The 20,623-nt window shown below is 42.1% G+C and overlaps 1 protein-coding gene across 1 annotated transcript in view; it reads left to right on the top strand.

The window, feature by feature from the left end:
- CACNA1E (calcium voltage-gated channel subunit alpha1 E) overlaps positions 1–11,757 on the top strand; it is a 548,688-nt gene extending 536,931 nt beyond the window's left edge. Inside the window, exon 48 of the mRNA XM_007937646.2 lies at positions 11,215–11,757. Coding sequence (XP_007935837.1) covers positions 11,215–11,757 — 543 coding nt within the window. The remainder of the gene's footprint in view (positions 1–11,214) is intronic.
- The last annotated feature ends 8,866 nt before the right edge of the window (positions 11,758–20,623 follow it).

Consider the following 20,623-nt stretch of genomic DNA (forward strand, 5'->3'; position numbering starts at 1 on the left):
CCCCTCCCTACCCTGCAACCTTCCCCCTGTGCCCCTCATATTTATGCACTCCTATTTGTCCTGCGTTTCCTCAGTTTGAATGTTGGTCCTCTGGTGTCTCATGGTCTATTGCTCTAAGGGATGTATTACCATAGAGTATGTGGGTGCGTCATCCTGGGTTGAGTGGTCTGAATGTACATCTTGTTAACTATTGGACTGAGAGCCCGCCCCTGGGGGTGAGTTTTATTCCAGGTGCTGAATGTATTTCAGGGCCATAGTATTGGGAGTCTCACCAGATTTCATCTTACCAGTAATTCTGGTCATTATTGAGATTTTGGATTTTGTTCCACATTTTTCCTCCCACTCTATCCAGGATCTCCGGATTTGATCCTTTCCTGAGTGGTTGGCATTGGTAGCCGGGCACCATCTAGTTCTGGTTTCGAGGTCCATCATGTCCTAGGGTTGATTGCTTCTAAATGCCCCCCTTTTTTTCATTCTTCTTCACTTCCAGTGCTAGGAGACCATTAGCTGCATCTTAGATGGCTGCTTGAAAGCTTTTAAGACACCAGTCGCTATTCACCAATGTAGAATGTGGAGCAATACTTTTATGTATTTTGTTGTGCCAGTTGAGTCTGGTGTCCCCCAGTATTATGGTCCTGAGGCAATAGATCTATTAGATCTCTCCCCCATAGTGTCTGGTTGTCTGTGAGGGATTACTCTGTGTCAGTCTTCTATTGTTTCTGTAAGGACTGCAGGTATTTTGTATCACTGGTGTCTGTGCAAGATTAGCCTGAGCTGAATCTATCCTTGGTCTAGAGTATACTTCTGTTCACTGACTCCCGTCTGATCATCTCAGTTGTGTATATGTTTATCTGTATAGCCTAGTGTTTGGTGTTAATGGCAATGCAGTATTGTGGACAGATTGGTTGGTATTAGCATCTGTCGTCTCTTATGTGTACAATTCAGTGTACTCTCATTTCCTAATGTTATTATGGTGGTCATACATCCTTCCTGTATATCCCTCCCCCTACCTAGGTCAGTTTATAGGCCCCAACTAGCCCAAAATTAATCCCTTCCCTTCCCTCTCCATCCTGGTAACCTACTAGGTGAGTTCCCTTTCCCAAGCAAACCCTTCTCTGTCTTTTTACAGTAATGGGCTCATACAGTACTTATCCTTCTGCAATTGATTTATTTCACTCAGCAAAATGTCCTCCAGGTTCATCCACATTGCGAGATGATTCGTGTAACCATAATTTGGTTATCCACTCATCTGCTGATGGGCATTTAGGTTGTTTCCATCTCTTTGCTATGGTGAATTGTGCTTCAATGAACAAAGGTGTATATATGTTTGTTCGTGCACCATCTCTCATCTCTTTAGGATATATTCCTAGTAATGGAATTGCTGGGTCAAATGGTACTTCTATTTTAAGTTTTTTAAGGAAACGCCATATTGTTTGCCACAATGGTTGTACCAGTTTACAATCCCACCAGCAGTGTATAAGAGTTCCATTATCTCCACAACCTCATCAGTATTTGTTACTATTTGATCTGTTGAACTTTGCTATTATTGCTGGAGTGAGATACTTCATTGTTGTTTGATTTGCATCTCTCTAATGATTAATGATCGTGAGTAATTTCTCATGTGTTTGTTGGCTGCCTGTGTATCTTCTTTGGTGAAGTGTCTGTTCAAATCTTTTGCCCATTTGTGAATTGGGTTATTTGTCTTTTTGGTGTTGAGGTGTTGAAGTTTTCTATAGATTTTGGAGATAAGTCTTTTATCTGATATGTCATAGGCAAATATTTTCTCCCAATCTGTAGGTTCTCTTTTTACCCTTTTGACGAAATCTTTCAATTGTCACAAGAATTTAATTTTTAAAAGGTCCCAGTCATCTAGCTTCTCTTCTATCTCCTGCACATTCTGGATTATGCTTGACAGTCTATTTATGCTGTAAATTAGGGCTCCCAGATTTGCCCCTATTTTATCTTTGATGAATTTTATAGTTTTGGGTTTTACATTTAACTCTTTGATCCAGCTTGAGTTTGTTTTTGTGTATGGGATGAGTTATGGGTCTTGTTTCATTTTTCTACAGATGGATATCCAGTTTTGCCAGCACCATTTGTTAAAGAGGCTGTCTTTTCCCCATTTAATGGGTTTGGGGACTTTGTCAAAGATCAGTTGTCCATAGATGGATGGGTATATGGACTTTCAATTCTGTTCCATTGGTCTATATGTCTGTCATTGTACCAATACCATGCTGTTTTGACTACTGTGGCGTATAGTAGTTCTTAAGATCTGGGAGTGTGAGACCTCCCACTTTGTTTTTATTCTTGAGAAGTGCTCTGCTTATTCTAGGTCTCTTTCCTTTCCATATGAAATTAGTAATTAGTTTTTCCATGTCCTTAAAATATTTTGTTGAAATCTGGATCATAATTGCGTTAAATGTATAGATTGCTTTAGGTAGTATTGACATTTTCACAATGTTTAGTCTACCTCTCCATGAACAAGGCAGGTTCTTCCATTTATGTAGTGCCCTTGTTGTCTCTTGTAGCAGTATTTTATAGTTTTCTCTATATATGTCTTTTGTCTCTGGTGAGGTTTATTCCTAGATATTTTATCTTTTTCACAGCTATAGTGAATTGTATTGTTTTCCTTATTTCTTTATCAGAGGACTCCTTGATGGTGTAGAGAAATCCAACTGATTTTTGTATGTTGATCTTGTATCCTGCAACTTTGCTGAGCCTATTAGTTCCAGTAGTTTTTCTACTGAGTTCCTTGGGTTTTCTATATATAGGATCATATCATCCACAAATAGAGATAGCTTAGTTCCTCTTTGCCAACATGTATGCCTTTTATTTCTCTTTCTTGCCTTATTGCCCTGCCAGGACTTCCAACACGATGTTAAATAGAAGTGGTGATAGAGGGCATCCCTGTCTGGTTCCCGTTCGTAAGGGGAATGCTTGAGTCTTTCTCCATTAATAACGATGTTGACCATTGGCTTTGTGTATATACCATTTATTATGTTGAGGAATTTCCCTTCTGTCCCTATTTTTCTGAGAGTTTTAAACTGGAATGGATGTTGGATTTTATCACATGCCTTTTCTGCATCAATTGATATAATCATATGGTTCTTTTCCTTTGTTTTGTTTATGTGATGAATTACATTGATTGATTTTCTGTTGTTGAACCACCCTTGCAAACCTGGTATGAATCCCACTTGGTCTGGATGTATTAATTTTTTGATAATCTTGTTGGATTCTGTTGGCCAGGATTTTGTTAAAGATTTTTGCATCTATGTTCATGAGTGATATTGGTCTGTAGTTTTCCTTTCTAGTGGTGTCTTTCCCTGGTTTTGGTATTAGTGTTATGCTTGCTTCATAAAATGAGTTTGTGAGTACTCCATCTTTTTCTATGTTCTGGGATAGCTTGAGTAACATAGGTGTCACCTCTTCTCTGAATATTTGATAGAATTCTCCAGTGAAGCCATCAGGACTAGGGCTTTTCTTTGTGGGAAGTTTTTTTTATGACCGGTTCAATTTCTTCCCTTGCTATGGGTCTGTTCAAGCTTTCTATTTCTGAGTGGGATAATTTAGGTAGGTCTTGTGATTCTAGAAACTTGTCCATCTCTTCTACGTTCTCAAATCTATTGGTGCACAGTTTTTCATAACATTGTGTCAGTATCTTTTTTATTTCAGTTGGTTCTGTTGTGATGACACCATTTTTGTTTAAAATTCTTGTGATTTCGATCTTCTCTTTCTTTTCTTTTGTTAGGTCTGCCAATGGTTTATCAATTTTATTAATCTTTTTGAAGAACCAACTCTTTGTTTTGTTGATTTTCTCTATGGTTTTTTTGTTTTCTGTTTCATTTATTTCTGCTCTGATCTTTATTATATCCTTGCTTCTAGATACGGTAGGATTCTTTTGTTGTTCTACTTCTAGTTGTTGGAGTTGATGAGTTAGAGTGTTGATTTTGTTTCTTTCCTCTTTTCTGATGTATGCATTTATTGCTATAAACTGTCCTCTGAGTACTGCTTTCACTGTGTCCCATAGGTTTTAGTAGGATGTATCTTCATTCTCATTAGTTTCTAGGAATTTTTTTTTTTTTTTTTTTTTCAGTTTTTATCTGTCCTGTAACCCAATAGTTTCTGAGCAGTGAGTTGTTCAGCTTCCATATATTTGATGCTTTTTCCTTGGTCTTCCTATTATTAATTTCTAGTTTTATAGCATTGTGGTCTGAGAAGATGCTTTGCAGTATGTCATTGCTTTTGAATTTATTGAGGCTTGTTTTATGTCATAGCATATGGTCTATTCTGGAGAAGGATCCATGTGCACTGGAAAAGAATGTGAATTGTGTTTTTGTTGGGTGAAATGCTCTGTATATGTCTGTGAGTTCTAGTTGGTTGATTGTACTGTTGAGTTCTTCTGTATCCTTGCTGAGTTTTTCTCCAGTTCACCTGTCCCTCCTTGAAAGTGGTGTGTTAAAGTCTCCTACTACTACTGTAGAGTTGCCTATTATCCCTTTTAATTCAGTTAATATTCCCTTCATGTATTTTGGAGCACTTTGATTGGGTGCATAAATATTTATTATTGTAACGTCTTCTTTGTCAGTTGACCCTTTCAGCATCATATAATGTCCCTCCTTGTCTCTTATGATGTTTTTCACCTTAATGTCTATTTTATCAGAAATCAATATTGCTACTCCTGCACTTTTTTGGTTTCCATTGGCTTGGTATATTCTTTTCCATCCCTTAACTCTTCTTTTGTTTTTATCTTTGTGTCTAAGGTGGATCTCTTGTAGGCAGCATATCAATGGGTCTTCTTTTCTTATCCAGTCTGCCACTCTTTCTCTTGATAGGTGCAATCAGTCCATTCACTTTGAGTGTAATTAGTGATAGGTATGAATTGATTGCTTTCATTCTATTGTGGGTTTTTTTTTTTTTTTTTTTTTTGTCGTGTTGTTGGTATTTCTTTGGTCCTTATACTTTTCTGTGCTGAGTTCAGTTCGTTGGGTAATGCTTTTTCCCTTCTCTTCTTTATAGTTGGTTTTGTGCTTATTAAACCCATATGTTTTCCTTCCTTCTGGATTTGCTTAGAAGAATTGTTACTTTTCTCTGTGGTTACCTTGGAGTATATTCTTGTCTCTGCATTTTTAGAACAGTGCATACTGCGAAGACATTGTTCTGTTTTCCTCTCCATTTGAGGGTCTGTACCTAGAACTTTTATTCCCTCTGATAGATTAGTTGCTGTTGTTGTGTGCTGATTGAGTTCCTTGGTTTTTAAGGTATAATGTTTTATGGTCTTGTTTTGAGTATCTATTTCTGATTTGGTTTTAGCGTTGATGCCACGTATCCTGGTTTTGTTGATCTCTGTTGTGGGTTCTCTATTGGAAGGATTTCCTTAAGCATTTCTTGTAGGGTTGGTCTGGTTTTCACAAGATCCCTTAACTTCTGTTTGTCTGAGAATGCCTTGATTTCGCCCTCATATTTGATGGATAATTTGACTGGATATAGGATTCTTGGTTGGAAGTTCTTTTTCTTCAGTGTTTTATATATGCCATCCCATTCCCTTCTCACCTGCATGGTTTCTGCTGAGTAATCGGAGCTCAGCCTAACTGTTTGATTATTATAAGTAATATTTCTTTTTTCCTGAGCAGCTTTCAAAATTTTTTCTTTGTCTTTGGTTTTGGAAAGTTTGATTATAATATGCCTCGGTGTTTTTCTCTTGCAGTCTGTCTTGTGTGGTGTTCTATGAGCTTCTTGGACAAATATCTTTTCTTCCTTCATGATATGGAGGAAGTTTTCTGTTAGCAGGTCTTCCACAATTTTCTCAGTGGCCTTTTTCACCTCTTCTTGTTCTGGAGTTCCAAGGAGTCTTATATTGCTTTGTCTCATGTCATTGCATATGATTTTTAAGTTCTCTTCATTTCTCTTAAATCTTTGTTCTGATTTTTCTTCATACAGGCTAGTGTCCAGGGATTTGTCTTCTAGTTGGGATATGTGTTCTTCAGCCAGTTCTAACCTACTCTTTTGTGCTTCTACTGTGTTGTATAATTCTGTCATTTTGGTACCCATGCTCTGTATTTCAGTACTCATCTTCTGCATTTCTAACTGCTGTTTTTGTATGAGTTCTGATTGTGCATCAATCTTATTATTCTGTTCCTGAATGATTTTCCTGAGTTCCTCTAGGGAACTGTCTGTGTTCTCCTTGTTTCTGTTTGGGGTTTCCTTAGGCTCTTGTATAGCTCTATAAACATATCTTCTAAATTCCTTCTCAGGTAATTCTATTGCCTCCTCTTCCTCCATGTATAATGAGACCTTTGTTTGTGGTTTTGCTTCTAATGCCTTGTCCTGTTTTTTGTTTGTTTGTTTGTTTGAGGTTGCCTGTTGTTTCCTAGACATTCTGAGGTTGTCTTTAACTGTTGGTTATGTGTTGATTTGTTTTGTCTTGGTTTTATGGTTTAATATTTTGAAAAGGTGAAGCTGGTATATTTTATTTTATTTAATTATTGATTCAGGTATGCTGGGTTGCTCTTTGTGATGGTGGAATCACTGTGTGGAATGTGGATATAGGTTTCTGTTTGTCCTAAAGAGGGTTTAGAGTTTGAACCAAGAGGTTTTATGTTGGCTCAATATGGTTTCTTCTATTGGATGAGTGAAGTTATTGGCAAAGAAGGTGGGAGCAGAAGAAGGAAAGCTTGTTGCTAAGGTCAGTTTCTACGGCTTTGAGCGGACTGCTACTGATGACATCTTACTGTTATTTATAGGCCTGCAGCTCAATTTCAGGACAGATTCCTGTTGTTAGGGTGTTGCCACTTCCCACTAGGCTCAGACACATACAAAGACCCCGCTTCCAAGGCCCCTTGGTGCCAAAAAGGCAACTTCCCGGGTCTGCAATTGGCCGTGGGTATTTCTCTCTCTACCCCGCCTGCCTGCAGCGCTGGCCCAACCCACCCAGACTGCGATCGCAATCAGCTCGGGAGTTTGTCTGTTAGTCTGCCGACCTGCGGCGCCAAAGATGCACGTGGTTTCAGCTGCACTGGAGTTGGGAGAGTGCCTGCTAGTAATCTGTGGTCCTGATACTAGTGATAAAGACAAGTGCAGACCTCTCTCTCAGTGCCACTAAGCTGACCCAAGCCTATTCAGTGACTCATTGAGGGGGGAGTGAGCTCACACCCCTGGAGCACCAATGACTCTCTGCTTGGGTTGCAGGGGTTCTGCCTTTGCCCATTTGCACCTAACCTACTCAAGTTACTGATAAAATCAGGTGCTGAAGGTAGATTCTTGGGGTGTTCACTGGTATGTTGGTGTGGTCGCTGGTATGCTCATATGGGGTATCTTCTGCCTTGACCCAGGGAGGTCTTAGGTGGCCGTTCTGGCCTGCTGGTCACTCCCCCAGGGAAGTCTCTAGTGGCCTTTCTCGGCTGCCTGTCCACTTTCTGCCAGGTAGATCTTTAATTTCTTCTGCTGTACCTTTCTTCTAATTCTACTCCTCTGAGTTTGGTGCACTCTGATTCAGTGAGCTGTTCAGAGAACCAAAATCCTTAATTCAAACTGCTGTACCTAGTTTTTCAAGCACTAAGACGCTAGAGGGAAATAGCATGGTGACTACTGATGAGACTCCATTTTGAATTCTCGCTACTATCAAATTTTTTATCTTTTTAAAGAAAGATGATGGAATCTGGATCAGGATTGCATTACATCTATAGATCACTTTGGGGAGAATTGACATTTTCTTGATGTTAAGTCTTCCTGTCTATGAGCATGATATAGTCTTCTGTTTATGTAGGTTTCTTTTGGAAGCTTGTAATAATGTTTTATAGTTTTCTTTGTATAAGTCTTTTGTGTCTCTGGTTAGATTTATTCCTAACTACTTCATCTTCTGGGTGGCTATTGTAAATGGTGTTGCTTTCCTAATTTCCTTTTCTGTGTTCTCTTTGTTAGTGTAAAGGAATCTGATTTTTGTATGTTGCTCTTGTACCCTGCTACCTTGCTGAAACTATCAATTAGTTCCATTAATTTTTCTTACTGAGTCTTTGGGATTTTCTTTGTATAAGATTACATCATCTGCAAATAGAGACAGTTTTACATCTTCTTTGCCAATCTGGACACCTTTTATTCCCTTTCTTGCCTTATTGCTGTGGCAAGGACTTCCAATACAGTATTCAGTAGGAAGGGTGATAAAGTCATTTTTGTCTGGTACCTATTTGTAAGGGGAATGCTTTCAGTCTCTCCCCATTGACAGGAGTATTGGCCATTGGTTTTGTGTGTATTATGATGTTGAGGAATTTCCCCAGAAGGACTTCTTTGATCAATTGTTTGATTCTTAGTATTTGTGGGAATGGTGATTCATCTCTCAGGCTTGGATTCAAAAGTGAGAGCAGTTCAATCTCATTTACTGAGCTTCCAGACATCCCAAGAGGAAAATCATGTCTCTCTTACTGGCCTTTTCTTAGCTGATACCTAAATAAGAATAGCCAGAGCTGTGTGAAAAAATGCTTTGGCCCTGCTTTCCTTCTCACTCCCAACCTTGTCTCTGTTCGAGGTATTAAGAGCACAGGTGGGAGACTCATTCAACAGAAGTGGTCCATGGGAAAGAGGAAGGCTGCTGCAACAGGCTTCTAGAGACATAGACCACTGAGAGGCCTTCTAGAGCAGCAGTTTTCCCATGTTGGTGCAGAACAGAAGCACCTGTGGAGCTTGTTTGCAAGTGCACATTCCTGGGGCCTCAAGGATTCTGTTCCAGTAACTTAGAAGTGAGACTCAGAAATGGGCATTTCCCCCAGGAGATTCTGAAACAAAGAGTTTATAAACCACACACACTTTGAGAAACTATGTCCTAGAAGTCCACCTACCAACAGCTGGGCTCAGATACATTTGGGGGTAATTGAAGAGGTCAAGGGTGGACTGAGCTAACGTTGAATTTGTGGGATATAAAAACCAAACCAAGAACTCACTACCATTGAGTCGATTCTGACTCATAGTGACCTCCTTTGGATTTCTGAGGCAGTAAATCTTTATGGAAGTAGATTTGCCCAATCTTCCTTCCACAGAGTGGCTGGTGGGTTTGAACCACCAACCTTCTGGTTAGCAGTCAAATGCCTTAGGCACTACACCACCAGAGCTCCTTATGGTCATGCGATGTAAAGCCAAGTTAATCTCCATGAGTAAACTTCCATGAAGACATGGAAGAAAGAAGTAAAAGTAAGAGAAGGAATTTGCTATTCCCTTAGACCCACTTCCAAGAAGGGTTTCCCATAGAGAACAACCCCAGAGCATTTGTTCACTTTGTTTGTGGTTTTCTTTCTCACTTTTTTCCTCAAAACGTTATTTAATTTATTGCTGTTGAGAATATACACAGTAAAACATACACCAGTTCAACAGTTTCTACATGCACAATTTAGTGACATTGAGCACATTCTTTGAGTTGTGAAACCATTCTCACCTCCTTTTCTGAGTTGTTCTTCCCCATGAACATAAACTCACTGCCCCCAAAGGTTTCTATCTAATCTTTCAAGTTTCTCTTGTCACTTTGATCCCATATAGATCATTCTCAAAAGAGCATATTGCTCAAAACAGACTTTTTTTTTTTTTTTTTTCTAACAAGTTAAGCTAAACAGTTGTTCAATTTTAAGATGACTTCAGGGCATAGGTTTGGTTTAAAGTTTAAAGATTATCTCAGGACAGTAGTTTCAGGGAATCATTTACCCTCCATGCAGAAAGTCTGGAGTTTGTGAGAATTTGAAATTATGTTCTGAAGTTCCCCCCTTTTGATCAGGATTCTTTTTTAGGATCTTTGATCAAAATGGTCAGTGATGGTAGCTGGGCACCATCCAGTTCTTCTGGTCTCATGGCAAGGGAGGTAATTGTTCATGGTGGTAATTAGGTACATATTCCATATCTTCCTCCTATTCCTAACACTCTTACCTCTGTTGGTCCAGGTGAATAGAGACCAATTATTGTGACCTTGATGGCTGCTTCCAAGCCTTTAAGACCCCAGGCACTACACAGTGAACTAGGAGGTAGAACAGAGGTACTAAACACCTTATTAGTTAATTAACTGGGATGCCCCATGAAACCATGACCCTCCAAACCAAGGAACCAAATCCCATGAGATTGGTTGTCCATAAGCAGCCACAGCAGCTACTCTTTTTTTTTTTTTTTTTTTCTTTTTGGTCATTGTAAATATATCTATCACACAGCTTTTGCCAGTTCAGCCTTTTACAGATATATGATTTATTGACACCAATTACAATGATCACCTATGCAACCCTACCCTAAAATCAATGTGATATTTCCATCACTGTTAATCCCTCTTTTCCCCCTACCTCCCACCCCTTAGGACAGAGTAGAACTGCCTCATAGGGTTCCTAAGGCTGTAAATCTTTATGGAAGCAGACTGCCTCCCTGTTTTTCCAGTAGGGCTGCTGGTGGGGTTAGCGGCCAAATGCCTCAACCACTGCACCTCCCTGGTAACCACTAATAAATTTCCGTCTACATACATTTGCCTTTTCTTGTCTTTTTACATAAGTAAGGTCATATAATATCTCTCCTTTTGTGATTGGCTTATTTCACCCAGCATAATGTCATCAAGCTCCATCCATCCTGTAGCATGTATCAAGACTTCATTCCTCCCAGTGGGGCTGAGTAGTATTCTGTTGCATGTATGCACCATGTTTTGTTTATCCATTCATCTGTTGGTGGGCATTTAGGTTATTTCCAACTTTTGGCTATTGTGAATAGTGCTGCAATGAGCATTGCTAAACAAGTCTTTTTTGGAGTCTTTCTCATATTTTTAAAGTCTTCCTTTCAGCATGTCCTTATTCGATACATAGAACTTCCAGACCCTTGCTACTCAGAGTATTTATTCCAGGGACAGACATCTATGACATCAGTATTGCATGGAAGCTTCTTGGAAACACAGACTCTCAGGCCTCACCCCCAGCCTGCTGAATTCACTGTCTGCAGTTTAACAAGACCCCAGGAGATTTGTGTGCACATTAAAGGTGGAGAAGCCTTGGTCTAGAGGACATTGACCCCTCAATCTCCACCATTCCCATCTGTGAATCCCTGCATCCTTTAGCACAGGTGAATCATAGTAGGGGGCTCCAGCTCAGCCCTCCTTTCCTCAGAATTCAGACTCCAAGGGCTCTCGATAAGAGGGGCTAGGAACCTTACAAGATCCTAAATAGGGATCCTGCCAGGCCCAGACTAACATGCCGTCTCTATCCTGCTGTACAGGGTACTGGGTCCCTGAGTGAAAGCTCCATCCCCTCCATCTCTGACACCAGCACCCCAAGACGAAGCCGGCGGCAGCTTCCACCAGTCCCTCCAAAGCCTCGGCCCCTCCTCTCCTATAGCTCCCTGATGCGACACCCTGGAAGCCTCTCTCCACCCAGTGACGGGAATGAAGGTGGCTCCCTGCTCACCTCCAAAGCTGTGGAGAGCAACAATGCTTGCCTGACCGAGTCTTCCAATTCCCCGCACGTGAAGCAGAGCCAACAGTCCTCCCCACAGCGCTACATCTCTGAGCCCTATCTGGCCCTGCACGAAGACTCCCACGCCTCAGACTGTGGTGAGGAGGAGACACTTACCTTCGAAGCCGCTGTGGCCACTAGCCTGGGCCGCTCCAACACCATAGGCTCTGCCCCACCCCTGCGGCACAGCTGGCAGATGCCCAACGGGCACTATCGGCGGCGTAGGCATGGAGGGCCCGGGCCAGGCATGATGTGTGGAGCTGTCAGTGACCTCCTGAGTGACACGGAAGAAGACGACAAATGCTAGAGCTGCTCCCCCCTCCGATGCATGCTCTTCTCTCACACGGAGAAAACCAAGACCGAATTGGGAAGCCAGTGCGGCCCGGGGGGGAGGAAGAGGGAGGAGGAAGATGGAAAGACACCATGCATTATCAGAGAAGAGGACGTGAAGGACAAAAGGAAAACCAGTCAAATCCACCAAATTGCTTTATTTCCCTCTGCAAGATGGGCACTGCCATAGTTCTGCCTCTTTGCTGGGGAAAGAAAATACAGGAACAAGGAGGACTCTTCCCATGGAGAAGGGACAGGAAGATGGCTTTGCTTCCCTTTGCCCCTTCCTACTCTTCTAAAAGCTATGGAGGGATCTAGCAGGCATGTGTCTATGCTCACTGCCCTGAGAAGCCTGGACGACTTCTTGGCTCATAACTGGGGAGCAGAGACCAGAGTGTCCCTCACCAACTCTTGCTCCTCAGTCAGCACCACTACCACCAGGGCAACTGCAACAGCATCTCATGCATTTTCCTGTGGCTTGCTTCCCCCAGAGAAGCACAGGCGAAGCTCAGGAGCAATAGGTGGCAAGGGGTAGGAGGCCGAGAGGGAGGAAAGAGCCAAAGTGGAAAGGGCCAGGGTGCTGTGACAACAGCAGCAAGGGCTGGTCTGAGTGAGAAAAGCCATAGCCCAGAGCCCAAACCACAGAGGACAGAGAGGGTCAAAGAAGTGGTGAGCAGGTGGTGCTGGCAGGAACAGGCCTCCATCTTGGAGAACTATCACCCACATAGTAGGTGCTGTGAGTGTCAGCTAGGATAGACTAAGGAAGTCCCCCAGGGTCCATGAGGTGCCTGAGGCTCTGGCAAAGGTAACGTTAAAACATTTAATAACGCACATAGCAGGGGAAGTTTGTGGCCAGAGTGCTGGATCCCTGTGGATGCCAGGCATTAATTCTTATAGAGGCTAGTCATGGGGGAACCCTAGGGTGGGGATAGGGTGGCATGGAGGTACTTAAGGGACTCAAGTAAGAATCTGTTTGTCAACCAGAGTAGAAGTGAGTCAGTATGTGTGACCGTGCTATGCCATAGCAGCGCATGCTGGCCGAATGTCAGCCCAAACTTTGGTCCAGGAAGCCACAGGCCTTTCTGCCAAGCAGCAAGGCTATTTCTGTGCCAAGCCCAGTGAGGCCAAGTGCCTGAGGCCCAGCCTTCCCAGCCACTCTGCTGAGAGGGCAGAACACACATGTCCAAGGTGGGCCACACATCACCTGTCAGGGCTTTTATAAATACAGGAAAGGCAGAAGGGTTGAAACAAAGAGTCGTTAATGAGAGTGTCAGTCTGAGTTTACTGAGGACCTCCTGTGAGAAGGGACCTTTCAGCCTGGCAGCTTCTGCATCTGGCCTGTGGCTGAGGGTCCATTTGTCAGGATATCTTTATAGTGATTAGTAAATATACCTCAGCTTAGACCTGGGCTCCTCATTCCAGCAAACAGGCTCTGATGGGGCCTTATCACACAATGTGATAAGATGGGCCCCAGTGGCCCTGAATAATTCCCTGGTCCAGGACGGAGCTCATCCCTCCCAGAGTCACAGGTAGGCAAAAGACAGCTTCAGGCCACTTACGTCATTCCTAACCACCAAAACTCAGAAGCATTGGGAAAAAGAGCCCATTCTGGGCTAAGCAGTGCTCCTTTAGTATAGACTATCCATTTTGTTAAATCATTGCATTTATCTGGGGCAGTCCTTGGAAATAAACATTTCCTGAAGTCCTTCCCCAGCCCCCAAGACTATCATAGTAGGTGGAAGGATCCCTGGAGAAGGGTGCAGATAGAGCCCTCCTTCCCCAGCCAGGAGCCAGTGGAACCCACCTCCCAGGCTCCTCCATGGGGAGGCTCTGAGGATTTCTGGCTGGAGGTTTCAGTTGCTAAACCCTTGGGCACTTCCTGTAGCTGAGACAGACTCTGCCTCCTGGATAGGAGCAGCCCATGGCTGTGATCTTTTTAAGCCTTTCTTTTTCTTATGAAGTTGTTTATTTGTTGTTGTTGTTGTTTTGGTTGAAATAGAAATAAGGCATAGCAGCATCAGCTCTGAAAGCCAGATTCAACCTTGTGGCTGTAGAATCATTAGTCGTGGCCAGCTTCTTCTCTCCTAGTTATCAGTGGAGCTTCAGTGACCCACGGTCAGCCCCAAACCAAAGTTGTCCTGGGGTAGAGTGGCAGAGACCAAAGCCTCCCACTCTCAGTCCCTCTTCCCTTTTCATTTCCCTCTCCCACTCAGCTCATCTTTGCTGGAGGGTAGCTGGGAACATGAACATGACTATGTAACACCCTTCTTATCCTAAAAGGCGTGATTGTTACATAAGACTCTGATGCTGGGCCTCATATTATTTCTAAGGTTTCTTCTGCTCAGCATCATTTCATGCCAAAGTGCTGCTCTGGGCTGCTTTGTGTGCACAAAATTGCTTTCTTCCACCTCGGAAATGCAGCTTTCCCCAGGGACAGGCTAGCCACAGGATGGCCATTCTGAGCCAGCGAGTCTATTGCATGGTGTTCTAAGCAAAGTGAAGTGATGCCTTATGCCATCACAACAGTAGGAGAAATTTAGGCTGGCAGAGCAATTACCAGAAATGGAATTTGCCTGTGAACAACATTCTGAACACTAAATCTACTGTGCCAGGAAGCCTTCCTGTTGCACACCTGTACTTATTAAACTCACAGGGGAAGAGGGAAAAAAAAAAAAAAAAAGGCTTTAGAGTTCTGCATAAAGTTGTAATGTATGGCAGAAGTGGTCCTTGACCGACTGCCTGTTTTTTTTAGTACCTATGAGTTTACGGACTCTTATTTATTTATTTAATGTCATTCAGTTTCCCCTAACTAAGAAATCTGGTTTATTTTCCCTTAGCCTGCAACCTTCTATCAAGACTATAAAATAAAAGAGAATTCTCTGTTAAGTCACAGAACTCATTATCACCCTCTTCAGATCCCTACTGCCTCTGAATAAACGTTAGCGCCAATTTTCTGTCCAGTTGCTGATTAGGACATCATTTCCTAGGTATCAAATTCTGCTGCTTCTTTCCCTTGAAAAGAGGCCCCTTTAGATACCAAAAGGATCCCTGGTGGCACAGTGGGTAAGACATTGGGCTGCTAACCAGGTCAGTGGTTCAAACCCATCAGCTGCTCCATGGGAGGATGATGAGGCAATCTACTTCCATAAAGATTTACAGCCTTGGAAACCCAATGGAGGTCACTGAGTTGGAATCGACTCAATGGCAGTGGGTTGGGTTTGGTTTTGGTTTAGATCCCAAAACCCATGCTGCTCTTTGGTTTAAAAATGACGTCAAGATCTTGAGTTATTCCAAGCAAAAGGGGACTACTTCCAGTGGCTGAGATAACATAGAATGATAAGATTTGGCTTCCAGAAGTCCTATTAGAAGATTCTTTAGCCATATGTTCAGTTTCCCTTGCTAATGTTAGTCTTCAGCATCTCCTCAAAATAAGAGAAAGAGGAAGAGGAAGAGGGAGAGTGGGAAGGAAGAAAGGAGCAAATGAGGGGAAAAAAGAGAAATCAAGGCAGGGAGGGAGAAGGTCTAAGTAGCTTTATGTTTAGATGTTGTTAATTTACTTAAGGCTCCAGAAAGACTTCTGGAGGGGGATATATTTCTGTTTCTCAGTCTCAGTCTCTCTCCCCAGGAGGGCAGAGCACCATCAGGCCTCCAGACATGGTGGTGGGGCTCTAAGCTTTAGGTCTAGGTGCCTTGTGAGCCAGAGTCAGGCTGGAATACTTGCACCATGAAGGGATGGTGCCCTTTTGTGCCACCAGGCTCCACGTGAGCCATGCACAGTTGTCTGAATTGGGCCGTGCCACTCTTCTGGTTGAAGAATCTATTTCCATTCTGGACTGCACTTTCTGCTCCCTACTCAGTGCCTCAGAGGGTGCTGGGATCACTAAGAACATTTCCCCAAAGCTGAATTCCAAATGTTCAGGATTTTGCCCTCTCCTGACTTGGGAGCCACAAAGAGAAAACGCCATCTTCTACTACTCGGCCCTCATCTCCCTTCCCCACACATATCCATCCCTGTGTGATCAGACTGAGTCTTCTCTTCCTCTGTCCTCCCTTCCTGGCCCTTGTTTGCATTGACCCAACTCCTGAGCTGGTTAAATCCACCAGGACCAAGCTTATTTGCTTACCTGACTGCCTCTGTGATGCTTTCTGATACTGGTCTATGTTCTTTCTAACGAATACACTTTGTAACTCACCAGTTGATATTCATGAAGTTTTGTGTGTGTGTGTGTGTGTGTGTAATGTCTGCATACTAGATGAAAACTCACTTCAGGAAAAAATTAGGTTTCTCCTGACATAATGGAACAAAACTTTTAAATACTTTTGATTTTTTAAAGCAAGTTCTCGATTTTTCAATGTTCTCTGGTGGCGTAGTGCCTAAGGCATTTGACTGCTAACCAGAAGAAGGCTGGTGGTTCAAACCCACCAGCCACTTTGTGCAAGGAAGATGGGGCAATCTACTTCTGTAAAGATTACTGCCTCGGAAACCCACAGGGGGTTGCTATGAGTGAGAATCGACTCAATGGCAGTGAGTTTGGTTTGGAGTTCTCTGTTTCTAAAACCTGCCCTAAATATCTTCTTTTTGGAGAGAGCTTTTTCTTAGTGGCTAGAGCCAGGGACACATTGAGGAATTGCTGAGTTCATTTTTATGCTCAATTGTAGCATATTCCTTATCTCTTCTGTTTTGGGAACAATCTGGAGCTCCTGTGTACCGAGACTCATAGGGAAAGCCAAGGAAATGATAGAATGAATACAGAAAAATTTCAAGATGCTTCTGTGCCTTGGAGGATCTTCCTCACTGTTCTCTCACCCACCCTGCTGGTCTCCTTCTCCTGGAAGGCATGCCTTGAGCACTGTTCAGGAAGCACAGGAGATGACTTCATGATGCAGCAAAGAGTAAGAAGTAGGCCCTTTTCAAGTGGCCATTTGGCATGAATGTTTGGCTCCAGACGAGGTCCCATTGGGAATCCAGTCGAAGTCTAAACAATGAATTTTTTCGATAGCTGCACATTGAGACTCTTAACAAAAGCCTAACAAAAATTAACTCAAGGGTTGTGAATTAACCTTTTTATGAGGTGGTCAGAGGAGATCCCAGATTAGTAAGCACCACCTGTACCAGCATCTTGGGTTTGATTTAGTTCTTCTCCTCTCTGGACCACCCAGTTTCCTCCCAGCCAGGTCTGCCCTGGAGGGAGTAGCAGCAGGTGCCTTCTCTGCTGACTACAGTGGGAGTGCTCAATGACACACTGTGTCAGCTGTCACCTGTGGCAGCTCACCCAGTCCTGGTACATAGATGTAGCACTTGTTGGGGACAAAGGACTAAGATTAGGAAAAAAAACAAGTGTCTTTGGTTTCTGGTGCCATCATTTCCTTCCCTGGAGTCGTCCTTTCTGCTTTGACCCTCTGAGGCTTATGCATCCCTGAGAGGGCACACAAAGCCAAAGAGAACAGGTTCACAGATTGTCCCAATCTACTCAGCAGATAGAGTTTTCCCCCCTTCATCTCAACACCCCTTAAATAAGCTTTTTCTTTTGCAAATAGCTTTTCCAGTATGTGAGGCTAATGACTAGAAGAAGCCTGGAAAGCTTCTCTTAATGAAACTAAAGCCGGGTGATTGGGAAGGATGAATGGGACTCACAGCAGAGTTTCATCAGATAGTTAGTGAAGTTGGGGTGCCCCAAGCTGCTCTCCTATTTTTGCAGTCTTGCCTCCTTCTACCCCCCAACCATGTTGTAAATATGGGGGTTAAGATTTTGGCCTTCTAAATGCAAAAGGAGATTTTATAAATAAGCCATGCTAGTATGTAAATACATTATTGAAGTTAGAATTTTTATTTCTGGGGGTATGAAAGAGTTGAGTAGATCAAGTAGAAAGAAGTATGGGGATTTATGTTTATTTGTTAGGGTTTTATTGGTTGGTTGGTTGGTTTGTGTCTTGTTTTGTGTTTTTGTAATAGACCTGTTCTTAGGACAGTGAAGAAAGACAGATTTATGCTGTGCAATGTTTCTGAATCAGCTTCTATTTAGAAATTAATTTCAGTCAAATTTAATGATACAATATTTGAGTTTAAAATCTGAGGCTACGGTCCCACCTCTGTCTGCTCTTTCTGGTTGCTTTGTCTTCTTTCTCCTTCTGTCTCGGTCAGTCTTTCTTTTGTCTCTCCATGTCTCTGTCTCTTCTCTCTCTAGGGACTTAAAATATAACCTAGATTAATAAAATATTGTCTGAAAACTTCAGTGTAAGCTAAGGAAATAACAGGATGGATATAGAAAATTTTCAGGATATCTTTAAGCAACAACAACAAAAAAAATTAAGTCTTGATGGGAAGATAATTTTCTAAAAAAAATAATATTGTTACTGATACAGTAACAGAAAAATATTAGGAGTCAAAAATAATAAATTCTAGGCTTTTGTACTAACTGTGCCTTCAGCAAGGGTATTCACATCTTTACTTCCTTTCTCTTGCTAAGAAAATTGAAATACTAATACTTGGCTAGTTCATGGGTATGTCAAATGTTCATAAGAAAACTAATAATATAATTTAAAGCATTTAGTCTCCACAAACCAATACTTATAAAATTCTTAGCATTGCTATAAGCATTTAAATTTTTTAAAGAAATTTTATGTTGCATGGAACCTAAGTCAAGGACTTGCTTAGATTGACACTTTAGTCTTCCCATTTTCCTTCTTAGCTAACTTGAAATATATATGTATGTATGTATGTATGTATATATGTATATACATACATTGTTGTTTTAAATCCAGGAAGTTGGGTTTTCATGCTCACAGCTTCCTAGTATCCATCTTCTCTTTGTGGACACTTAAGCCAGTCATAGATCAAATAACCACAGTCTTAATCCTTAGGGTCCTTACCCAAATTCCAACCCAGCAATGGAAATCAGAATGAATCTTTTTTCTCTGTTTCTCTTTTTTTGTAATGCAAGCTTCTCAGAGATAAGAATGGTTTGCTCTCTATATTTTAGAACCAGATCCTAGAATTTCCCCCACTAGAAAGTGGTAGTGCCACTTTCTCCTGTGTTCCCTCAGAGGATGGCCCTAAAACTACAAATGAGATTAAATCAAAACTTCCAACTCTGAATCTAACCTTATTTGGTGACTCCATTATTTTCTTTCTAGTGTTCTAATTTCCTATGGCAATGGCCTCCACCACTCAAGAACCACCATTCAAAGCAAGTTTCCTTCCTATTAGAAATCTTTATAGGCATTCCTATTTCAAATGATCAGATTAGAAATAAGGATGAGCAGGAAAAACACACTCCAAAATTTCAAAGTGCCATTAATAAATTTTTTAAAGTAAAGGTAATATGAAATGAGGGCTAAACAATGTAATCTAACTGCCAATTAAAGTATACAGTAGCTCTGATCTTAGTTACATTCGATATGGAATTGTATAACATCAAACAGATCCCAACAGATTTAGTAAAAACATAGGTATTGAATTTTAATGGTTACCAATGGGGATATACACTTAGCCTGCAGGCTGAGCGCCAGTCAATGTGTTTATATCCTGGTGTTTTGTGAACAAGCCAAAATTTATACAAAGCCAACCTAAGTGCTGCAACTGCAGAGGAACCTCCCTCTTGGTGACATTAGAGAGCAGTCCAACTCCATTCAACTCAAACTGAGTCCAAGATTTGGAACTCACCCAGAAAAACAAATGGAGGCAAAAAATCTAATGCACCAAGCACAATTGGCATTTTATAGCAGGACAACCTGGGTAGAGGGTAGGAAGACAAACTGCAGAACAAAGATAAGGTTGAAGTAAGAAAATAGCAGCTGGTTCCAGGAGGAGGACAGGCTTAGAGATGTGTGATCTCAGAGCTTCTTTTTTACTTAGATCGTGGAGGAAACTCGTTAGCACTGTGCTGGATTCAGAGAGGTTCTTTCTGTTAAACTCACAGAAGGATTTAGTCTTAGAGGACTAGTTGATTCCTGAATAAATTACCAGACCTGGGAGATGGAGAAAAAGGAGGTTCTTGCTTTTAAGCAGCCCAAAGACAAATCTTATGACTTCAGCAACTCCTCAGTATAGCAGTGGTGATAGTAGAGAGATTACACTGACCTTCCCAGTGGTGTAAGAGCTGTGGGAGGGGAGTGAGGCAAGGGATGGTCTTTATCAGAAGTAGATTTCCAACTCTGCAGGGTGCACTGGTACTGACTGACCTCAGAGGATAACATTGCAAGCAGGCGGACTACAAGGTGTCCAGTTGGTGCCCTCAGGCTTTTGGGACCCAAGGTCAGGCATTCCCTCTTCGACTTACTCTTAGAGAATGACTGTGTAAGATGGGATCAAAGGGAAATTGGGTGCTCTGCCTTAGGCTGTTAAAATGCTGCCACCTGCATTATACAACACACATGAGTCAAGGCCTATGAGACACTCCCTTACTGGCAGCATCCGCTGCTTAGTAATGGTGTTTGACTGGCAGCCAGTGCTGGCTGCCCAGAGTATCGGTGCACCTCTCCTACCGCCAGAGTTCAGCACTGCATGTTGACCAGGTGGATATCCTGTAATATAAATGCTCGTCTGGATCCAAAAGGAAAACCATTACAAATAAAAGAAAGATGAACAACTTTAATGTTTTTTGGGGGGAGGGGTCAAAGAAAAGAATAAATAAATAAAAACTTGTTGTAAAGAATTAACCGGCCTGATTACCCTCACTTGAAGTGTCTCTTTGCCTGATTACCCTCACTTGATTTGTTTATTTGCTTCTATGAAAAAAGGCTGCCCCAGGAAACTCGAGCTGGAATCTGAGTGGGTTGCAGGATCTGTAGTGCAGTTGACTGAGGCCTGCTGAGCCAAGCTAGCTCTCATGATGTCTGGAGTT

The sequence above is a fragment of the Orycteropus afer genome, unplaced genomic scaffold, assembly GCF_000298275.1.
Source record: "Orycteropus afer afer isolate SDZICR_OR568_19922 unplaced genomic scaffold, OryAfe1.0 scaffold00043, whole genome shotgun sequence".
Classification (NCBI taxonomy): domain Eukaryota; kingdom Metazoa; phylum Chordata; class Mammalia; order Tubulidentata; family Orycteropodidae; genus Orycteropus; species Orycteropus afer.